General features: G+C 37.7%; 1 protein-coding gene across 1 annotated transcript in view; it reads left to right on the forward strand.

The window, feature by feature from the left end:
- Nucleotides 1–10,863, forward strand: part of PLCH1 (phospholipase C eta 1) — a 330,067-nt gene that overhangs the window by 175,257 nt on the left and 143,947 nt on the right. The window contains exons 4-5 of the mRNA XM_007943576.2: nt 5,070–5,199; nt 8,702–8,872. Coding sequence (XP_007941767.2) covers nt 5,070–5,199; nt 8,702–8,872 — 301 coding nt within the window. The remainder of the gene's footprint in view (nt 1–5,069; nt 5,200–8,701; nt 8,873–10,863) is intronic.

Consider the following 10,863-nt stretch of genomic DNA (forward strand, 5'->3'; position numbering starts at 1 on the left):
AATGCTCCTTGGAAGCAAGAATGGCCAGACTTCGTCTCACCTATTTTGGTCATGTTGTACGAAGGGACCATTCCCTGGAGAAGGATGTCATGCTTGATAGCGTGGAGGGTCGACGAAAGAGGGGGAGGCCTTCAACGAGATGGATTAACACGGTGGCTGGGATGATGCACTCAAGTATAGCAGGGATTGTGGGGCTGTCGCGGGATCGAGCAGTGTTTCGTTCTGCTGTGCATGGGGTCACTATGAGTCAAAAACGACAGCACTTAACAACAACACAATGACAGTGCTGCTTTGATAGGAATATACCACAAATAGGATTGCTTTAACAAACAGGAGTTTATTCTTACAGTTTGGAGGCTTTAAGTCCGAATTCAAAGTTCCAGGCTCTTGGGGCTGAGTGAGAAAGCCCCTTAACCTTGGGCTTCAGCTCTACCTCCTTTTCCCTGCCCACTGAAGCTGAGAGGCTTTTCTTCACTCAGCTGCTGGCTGCTGAGGCTGACAAACTCAAGGTCGATGCTATAGTTACCTAGTGCTGTTGTGACAAAAATATACCACAAATGGATGGTTTCAACAAACAGGAGTTTATTTGCTTAAATTTTGGAGGCTTTAAGGCCAAGTTCAAAGTACCAGACTTTAGGGGCTGGGTGAAAGCCCCTCAATCTTGGGGTCCAGCTCTGCCCCCTGTTCCCAGTCCACTGGAGCTGGAGAGGCTTTTCTTCACTTAGACAGCTGCTGGCTGCTGAGGCTGAGAAGCCCAAGGTTGACAAGTAAAAAGGCACAGTCTCGCTGTTAACAAACCACATGGCAGGCCATTAATTCAAGTTCATTGTACGTCACCAGAGTCAGCAGAGCATGGCAGGCTGCTGAACAACAACACGGCTACATGCAGGGTCCAATTGTGCCATATACTAGAGACCATTCCCAAAGCTGCTGCTTATATACAGGAAGCAGACCCTAAAGCAGCTACTCAACTGCTTGTGGTAGATCCCATCATGGAGTTGATTGCCAGTCTCATCATGGGGAATAACTACCACCAGCTGCCCAGCCACTCAACCAGGCCCAGCCACGTTGACACACAAACATAACCACCACAGGCAACAAGTAAAAAGGCACAGTCCCAATGTTACCAAACAACATGACAGGCCATTAATTTCAGTCCATTAAAAGTCCCAAGATCAGCAGATCGTGGCAGGCTGCTAAACAACTACTTGGCTACATGCAGGGGTTAAGTGTGCCATAAACTGGACACCGTTCCCAGAGCTGTTACTTACCTATGGGAAGTGGACCACATTCCCAAAGCAGCTATTCAGCTCTCATAGTAGATTCCACCACGGAGTTAATTACCAATCTCACCATAGAGAATAAATAACTACATTTAGCTGCCCAGCTACTCAACCAGGCCCAGCCAAGTTGACACACAAACTTAACCACCACAGAAACCCAATGGGGGTTATTATGAGTTGCAATCAAATAGATGGCAGTGGATTTGGTTTTTGGTTTGATCTTAGAGTTGTATGAAGATCAGATGAGTTGTTGTATTATCAAGTCCTTAGAACATTGTCCAGCACATGGTAAGTATTTTATAAAAATAGCTAGTGTTGTTATTGCTAAAGGGAGGTAAGTATGCGGATAGATGGAAGTCTGAAATCTCAGTCACCCCAGCATGCAAAGATGATGGCCGTGGCCCTTAGCTTTTGCACCATTCTCCTCCACATTAAACCAGTTGCTCTTGGGTCAGTTCTGGTTCATGGAGACCCCATGCATGTCAGAGTAGATCTGCTCCACAGGGTTTTAAGTTGCTGACTTTTTGGTAGTAGATCGTCAGGACTTTCTTTTGTGGCAACTCTGGATGGACTTGAACCTCCAACCTTTCAGTTCATAGCTTAGTGTGTTAGCCATTTGCACTTACCTGTCTTGATCCCACGGAAATTAGTACTTCTAGTAAAGCTTTAGGCAGTCCCTGATGTACATTGTATGTTTCTTATACCTTCTCTCAAAATTAGGGACCAGCACTGTAGTCAGCAGGGCAGATCTGGCCCACTCACTGCCTATTTTTGTATGGCCCCCTAAGCTGAGAATGAGTTTAACATTTTCAAGTCGCTGGCGGGGGGGTGGGGGTGGGGAGTGGGGAAGAATAACATTTTTTGACACGGGAAAATTATATGAATTCAAACTTCAGTGTCCTGTAAGGAAAGTTTTATTGGAACCAACCATATTTATTCATTTATGTATTTATGTGGCTGCTTTTTTATGTGACGACAACAGTTAAGTAGTGGCAACCAAGACTAAATGAAAAAGGCTAAAATATTCACTATCAGTCCCTTTATAGAAAAGTTTTCCTAACTCTGCATTAAATAGTACTATTCAATGCTTTACATTCTCATATAATTTTTTGGTAGAAAATAATAGACAGTTGCTTTTCATTTAATTTCTCCTCTTAGTTTTTCTCTGCAAATGACTGTTCTCCTCTTAAAGATTATCATGTGTATGGATATGAATCATGAATTCAGAGCTTTCCTGGACACTCTATCTTTATTGTGAAGAATAGCTTTAAGATATCAGAAATTTTCACCTGCTATTGATTCTTATACTGTGTGTATTGTTACTGGGAAAGAATGTTTTTTCCTGTTATAGAATCTTCAAATTGAAAGGAACTTCAAGGTTATCTAGTTGTGCTTCCTGACATTGTAGATGAAAGGGGGGCTCCAAGAGGTGATGTGAATGACCCATTGTTACAGGGACAGCTCATCAGTTAATTGAGACTAAAATATACTTCCAAGATCTGCCTCCACCTCCATTTCTGCCTTACCAGCCCCATCTCCTGCTTAATCAGTTGTCAAGACCAGCTGTGTGTTGATATAGTAGACCCTGTAGATACAACAACAACAACAAGTAGATACAAGTATATGCTAAAGGGTTTATATCTTCAGAATATACTCATACTTGGGTGTTGGTGGTCCTGCCTCTCCTCTGGATAAGTCTTTGACAGGCTTTGGTAAGCAGTTATAGAATAAAAGACATTTGGGAGAAATTATTTCTGTCATTGGACCCTTTTGGCCCTTCTTTGAATGCTGGCCATATGGGGCACAGAGTTGTCACCATAGAAATGGAGAACACATTGTGGGCATTGTGGGCCCAGGAAGCAAACAAACAAAGAGATCCAGGTACTTAATCATAATTGACTCAAATCTTTTCACCCTTTCCATTCTTCATTTCTCTTCCCCTAGACCAGGGGCTCTCTTTAACTTCTAGGTATCATCTATAATGAGGCCCTGAACTCTATGGGAGAAAATTGAGCTGAAAGAACTGGGCTGATTATTTAAAAATGTTAAAAAGGGAACAAAATGTGAAACAAGGTATTTACAATCTGAAAATCACCTCTATTCATCTTTTCAAGGAATGAGATGATTTTTCTGGTTGTTTTTACTTTCTAAGGTAGTCTCCTACAACCATAATTTGAATCACATGAGAAAAGTAAATGTGCTGTACTACCATTGGGAGCTTAATTAATATTTTGATTTAAAATGAAAATTGTTCAGTTTGATGTCACTGGCTTGATAAGCAAATATTATCCATTGACCCTCTCCCCTCTGATGTACTCGCACTCTCCTATTTCTTGGTTTAAAACCTATACCTTTGATTCTCTGGTATCTTTCCATCATTTTGATTCTTTTCTACTGCATTGCCCTTCAAACTTTGAAGCTCACTCTGGTGCTCTAACCACATACACAATTACCATGTTTCATGACCTACCCAGTTATTATTCTTCAACAATAATGAATCATCCATTTTGAAAAATCTGAGGCTAAAGTTTAACCAGGCATTGTCCATTTGTCCATTTTATTACTATTTATTCTGCTTTCCCACTAGGTAAAATAAATAACCCAAGGCTCCTGTCACTGAGAGTCTTTTAAAATCTCTCTTCATGTGAAGTTAATCTATTTTATCTAAATTCAGCTTCATATTCTCTGTCAGTAGTCTCATATCTGTCCTTCCAGGGCAATCGCTGTCATTCAGACTTGTACTTCATAGTATGGCCCATGATTTAGAAGCTTGGAGCTATTATGTAGCGACCACCCAGACTAATAATAGGAGAAGGGATATGGTACAGAGACAGGCCTTGTGTGTAGGGGATAGAGTGCTATACCAGGTTGCAAGAGTCTGGATTTGAGACCTGGCTTTCTTATGTCACTCTAGCAAATTTCTCCCTCGTTAGTTTCATATCTTTGTCTGGTATGATGAGATTGAATTAGATGGTCTGGGGGCCTTTACAGGGGTAACGTTTTCTGAATGTCGAAGTGGGAATGAGAAAAGAGAATTGGAAAGAGGGGTGTGGTTTGGGGGTATTGTGAAGGTAAAAAGAGACTAGATGAAAACTATAGAAAGAGAAGTTAAGGTGTAAATTTGGAAAAGTATATTTGGAGTGTCATCACATAATAAAGGGATCCTTTAACAAAGTGCTTGGGAGCTACACTATTGAGCTGTTCTTGCTCCATGCTATCTACATGCTCATTAATGGAGAATTCCAACTGTACAAGTGAAAACTAGTAGCGATACAGGTTTGGAATGACTGTCACCGTAGCATAACTCAGAAAAATTAGGAAGAAAATGAGAAATGAAAAGGGGTAATGTATAAAGTCATGCAGAACTATTTTAAACTTAAGGAGTCTGCTAATGGAGAAATAAGGTGAAGTTAGAATCATCTTACTAGAGCAGAATAGAATCAATAATGTAGTTTTTTCCTTAGATGAAATAGGCAGTGTTTTCTTGAAATAGTAAATTTAATGTTTAATTTGGATAAGATTTATAGCATGTTTTGAGTTAAAGAACTCTTGGTACAATCTGGTTTGTCTCTGATTCCACAGTGAGGAGAAGCATCTGAACACACACTCCCTCCTGTTTCTTTTTATCATCACTATTAGTTCCCCTAAGCCTATGGCTTGCAGGGCCTGCTCAAAAGATTTTTCTTCTCAGTTTGGGTGTTGCTGATAAATGTCCTTGAGAGTATTCCACGAGGGAACAGGTTTTATTTGATGAAAACACAGTTTTCTCCTTGACTTTTTTTGCACATGGGTGAAGCAGACCTTTGAGGAAGCTGATAAGAATGGTGATGGCTTACTGAATATTGAAGAGATACACCAATTGATGCATAAACTAAATGTCAACCTGCCCAGAAGAAAAGTCAGACAAATGTTTCAGGTGCGTTTTTGCAATCACTTTGGCCTTATGTAAAATATGCATCAGAGGCTCCTGATGTACTTTGTATTAAAAAGGCTGTTTTGTTTTGCTGAGAACTAATATTACCTGATCTGTTCTATTTTTCTTTGAATGTCTCTTTGAACAGAGACATTTGCTTCATCAAGGAAAAAACTTCATGAATTTAAAACACATTAACAATTTCACTTTCTGAAATGTCTTTTTGTTGTTGTTGTTTTTAGAGAGTAATTATAAGCATTTTACCTGACACTTAAATAGTGTAGTAAATTTGTTCAAGACACAATAATATGTTCTCTGCCTATCTCCCAGAGCTGTTGTGAGATCAAAATAAAGACTAAGTAACATGAGGAAGAATAGCACTTCTCTAAATCCTCAGGAGCCCTCTGTTTAGTTTCAGAGGAGTCTGTTTCAGATTTAGAATCTGGGATGCTTAGAAATGCTATATCGCTCCTACCATTTAGGGAGTGCTTCAGAAATTATAATCAACTGCTTGTTGATGTTAGATGAGGTGCTCTTTCTCTGGTGGTAATTGAGCCCAAATGTACTGGACCCAAATGTATTCTGTGGTGTCTAGCTTGGACTATAGTTAGCCTCCAAGCTAAGAAGCAAAAATGTGTTCCATTAAGTTTAAGTCTGGCCAAAGACAATGTTAGACTATTAGTAATTAGTAGAATATTATTTTACAAATTAATTTATTTATAGGCAAGTAATATATATGCATAATCCATGTTCTGCAATGATTTTCTATTCTAGGTGACAAGGCTAGTGCTGCACATGTGAAAATAAGCGGAAGAGGCTATATTTCACTATGTTCATTGTTTCATACTTCATTTGTTTTCTAACCACTTCTTCTTAGAGGTGGTAAAGGCAGAAGCAACACGGAGTCTGAATTGCGACAATGAATGACAGAGGGAGTCTTGTTTGGTTCTGTGACCCTAAATATGATCTTGTCCTTGGGCTGTTTTGTTTTGCTGAGAACTAATATTACCTGATCTGTTCTATTTTTCTTTGAATAATAGAGGCATTTGCTTCATCAAGGAAAAACTTCATAAATTTAAAACACACTAACAATTTCACTTTCTGAAATGCCTTTTTGTTGTTGTTCTTGTCGTTTTCAGAGAGTAATTATAAGCATTTTATCTGACACTTAAATAGTGCAGTAAATTTGTTCAAGACACTTAGGACAATAATATGTTCTCTGCCTACCTCCCAGGGCTGTTGTGAGAATCATTATAAAGACTAACATGAAAGAGAATAGCATTTGTCTAAATCCTCAAGAGCTCTTAGTTGGAGATTGTTTGCACTGTGGGGGACTTGATCCCTTTGCATTGGAGGGCAACAGGAGGAAAGGAAAAAAAGGAAAGGAGAAAGGAATGTGATATGCTATATAAGGGACCCCAGAGATGGAGTGAGAGACTTTAAAAGAAAAATGACTTGTCATGAACAGAGCAACCAGAGGGTGTTTTACTTTTTCCTGTGGTGAGCGCTATCTCATAATCACTCCCTTTTCAAAGGAGTTTACAGTACTGTAGAGGTAATTGCTAAGGTTGGGCAATCAACTTCTGTAGCAATACTGCCTCGGAAACCCAAGGAGGGGTTGCTATGATGACTGACTGGCAATGAGTTTGGTTTTTGGTTTAAGGTATTTGTTTATCTCTAATGTATCCAGTATTTACATGGTAAACAAGGAAGTGTTTATACTTATGTTAATTGTCTTAAAAATTCAAAGCAAATACTTTAGATAAGTTTTAGGACATTAAGAGTCTCTGAGGAGCTCTGGTGGAACAGTGGGTAAGGCATTCAGCTGCTAACCAAAAGGTCAGCAGTTTGCACCTGCCAGCAACTCCATGAGACAAAGATGAGGCAGTCTGCTTTTATAAAGATTTACAGCCTTGGAAACCCTGTGGAGCATTTCTACTCTGTCCTACAGGGTCTATATGAGCCAGAATCAACTCAGTGGCAGTGGGTTTTTAGTTGGTTATTTATTTATTTATTTTGTGACCTTAGATTTAAAAACTTGTCAAGACAGAAGTGACTAGGTAAGCAGCTGTGCCTGTTGTGTGTTGTATGAAGGACTTTTCCATCATGGGCCTTGCTTCTAGCTGATTCTGTAAATGCTCACAATGGGAGTGATAGGACCAAGCATCTGAGTGCTATTTTAGGAACATTATCCTCTTGACTGTATTGCTGGTAGACATGAAAGTCTTCCTAGAATTTATTTCCTTTGCCTTTTTGGTGCAATGGATGATTCAATTTTTTTTTAAAGTAGTCTTTTGAGGTATAGATAGCTGCTTTTGAAGTCTTTAGATGCTATTGCTTAAACTTTAGAGTTTTACTCTGCTTAGTTGGTTAGGCATTTACAAGAAAGTTTTGAGAAATGTTTTATCTCCATCGAGAACTACGTATTTTGAAACAAAGTCATGACAGAAACATGGCCATTAAATCCAGTTCTTTAGAATGTAAAGCATGTCCAATCAAGAGCCTCACATACCAAAAATGTTCATGTTCTACCGACCAATCTATCTCTACCTTTAAAATGACAGAAGACAGCAGCAATCAGCCTCCCACAGAAACTGTGTATGACCTGAATACTGGTAAAATACTTTGCTCATAACTAACCAAAAAAAACAAAACAAAAAAAAAACCCAAACTCACTGCTGTTGAGTTGATTTCGACTCATAGTGACCCTTCCTTGGGTTTACGAGGCAGAATCTCTAAGAGAATAGATTGCCCAGTCTTCTTCTGAGGAATAGCTGGTGGGTTTGAACTTCCAGCCTTTTGGTTAGGTAAAATAAATAAATAAATAAAACCCTTTGATTTTTCAAAACCATGTTTAAAATGACATAACAGTTGTCTACTCAATTTTCTACCTAAAGATATGTTATTTCCAAACACATATATTACTTTGTTGACTTATAAATTTAGTATAGACAGAAAATGGTTTGTACCATGTTTATTCTTTCTAGTTTGTTGAAACTTTCTTTGCAGCCTAATACATAGTCATTTTTTGAGTTGGGATTGACTTGTTAGCAGTAGGGTTTTTTTTTAAAATAATATCCTATGTGTATTTGAATATGTATGTGAAATATGTACTAGCCTTTTTATGGTAAATATTATACCCACTCCTCACTTAATGATATGGTTAGGTTCCAAAGAACAGGTCATTATGTGAAAATCAGTGTTATGCAAAAATGGAGGCTGATATAACTGCCAAACCAATGAGAATCATGGAACAGCCAAGTTGACACATAACCTTAACCATCACTGCCAGCATTACTCTTGCCTTGCACCTCAGTGTTTATTATTGCCAGACATATGTCGTTAATGCACATTACAGTAGAATAGTAGGTTGTGTACAATTGTCCTAAATGTGAAATGTTGGGTAACTGGATAGCTTATAAATAAAGAGTAGATATATTTCCTAGTATTGAATATCTATATGTCTAACTCTTCTATTTGTCGTGTTTCTCTACGCCCCTTTCAGGAAGCAGATACAGATGAGAATCAAGGAACTTTGACATTTGAAGAATTTTGTGTTTTTTACAAAATGATGTCATTGAGACGGGATCTTTATTTGTTGCTCTTGAGCTACAGTGACAAGAAAGATCATCTAACTGTGGAAGAACTGGCTCAGTTCTTGAAAGTGGAACAAAAGGTATTTAAATTAGAGTACTGAATTTATGTTTACTTAGAAGTAGTTGTGAAAGATATTGAATGAGTTTATCTTGAGGTTGTGCATAGTTAATACTTGAAATTTAAGATGAGAGATAAGAATCACAATTCCACAATCTTATCCCTGATTAATTTAAAACATATTCCTAGGAGGTTTAAGAAGAAATGGTAAATTGAACACTAGTTTATATAACTTTTTTTTATCTTAAATATACTGAGTATGGATATGCATATATTTCCCCAGACAAATGAATGTTAACTTACAAGTTTTATTTTACGTACAATGGTAATATGTTTTTCTTAGTAATAATATAGCTAGGTACTTATTAGTTTAACTATGGTTTAGTCCTTAACTGGAAATGTAGTTTTTGTTGTTATTAGGTGCTGTCAGGTCTGTTTCAACTCATAGTGACTCTGTGTACAACAGAAGAAACACTGCCTGGTCCAACACCATACTCAGAATTGTTGTCATGCTTGGGCCCACAGTTGCAGCCACTACACTATCAACATGGTGTGTCAGTCCATCTCGTTGAAGATTTTCCCCACTGTTGCTGAGCCTCTGCTTTACCTAGCATGATATCCTTCTCAGGGACTGTTCCCTTCTGACAACATGGTCAGTTATGCTAGGTGAAGCAATATACTAGGTCATTGATAATTCTGATAGGATATTGGCATTTTATGAGCTAAGAGAGCTATAAGTAAATTAAGCTTTGATAAGCAAAGTGAATCCCTAAACTTTAGTTTGAATAAGACTTTAATTTTTAACATTATGTAAACTGAATGATGGTTAACAAAGCTAGTCTTATTATCACTGCTTTAATTTGGACTTCTAGCCTCCTAAATTGTAAAAAGGGGCTCTCATGGCATAGTGCCTAAGGCATTTGACTGCTCATCAGAAGCCTGGAGGTTCAAACCCACCAGCCAGTCCTTGGAAGAAAGATTGGGCAATCTACTTCCATAGTGATACTGCCTTGGAAACGCAAGGAGGGGTTGCAATGAGTTGGATCCAACTCAATGGCAGTGAGTTAAATTGTAAAAGAATAAATTCCTGTTTGTTACAGCTATCCATTTGTGGTATTTTGTGGTTATAGCAGCACTAGAGAACTAAGACATCAGGGATGAATGGATTGGTGGCTTTCAATTGTGAGTTTTTCTTCTTGGAGGTGATGACAAGAGTTGCTGATGTTATTAAGGAGATTTGCTTATGAATGGATACTTGAATTAGTAAGATTTCAGATTGATTCACTCTCTTATATGAACTTATACTACATCCTCGACATTGTTCTAAATTTTGGGAATGGATAAAACATACCCTCAGAGATGTCCCAATAAAAAGATACAGATGTTTTATAAATTTGAGGCCATGATACAATGGAAGAGAATGTGAGGAAGTGTTTAAGATTACCTGCATTTTGGCTTTTTCGGGCAGAGTAAAAATAATAATTGTTGTTCTGTTACTATTTCTTTTGAATCTTTTCTTTTTGTCACAAAAATACCTTTGTTAAGCTATCAAATATATTAGTAAAACATTATTATTAATTAATATATGTGTAATTATGCTCATTTAGTTTTAGTCTCAGTTTTAATTGAGATTTTGAAGTGATTTTCCATTTGAAAGTCTTTCAACACTTATAACTTTCTTTAATTTTACTCTCTCTTAACCTGAAATATTAATCAATTTTACTTGGCATAACTGAAAATCTTTTCAACAATCATAATTTGAGTTAGTAATGGCTTGTAGATTCGTAAGTAGAGAAAGTTTCACTAATCTGCCCTGATTAAGATGGATAAACATTTTTATAGCATTTAAATGCAGTTTTTGATATTTTTCTCCTATATAGATTAATTTGATGATTAAATTCTGCTACCTTTTACTTTCTCCACACTTATTCAATCTATATGCTGAGCAAATAATCCGAGAAGCTGGACTATATGAAGAAAAACGTGGTATCAGGATTGGAGGAAGAATCATTA

The sequence above is a fragment of the Orycteropus afer genome, unplaced genomic scaffold (assembly GCF_000298275.1).
Source record: "Orycteropus afer afer isolate SDZICR_OR568_19922 unplaced genomic scaffold, OryAfe1.0 scaffold00109, whole genome shotgun sequence".
NCBI classification, from domain to species: domain Eukaryota; kingdom Metazoa; phylum Chordata; class Mammalia; order Tubulidentata; family Orycteropodidae; genus Orycteropus; species Orycteropus afer.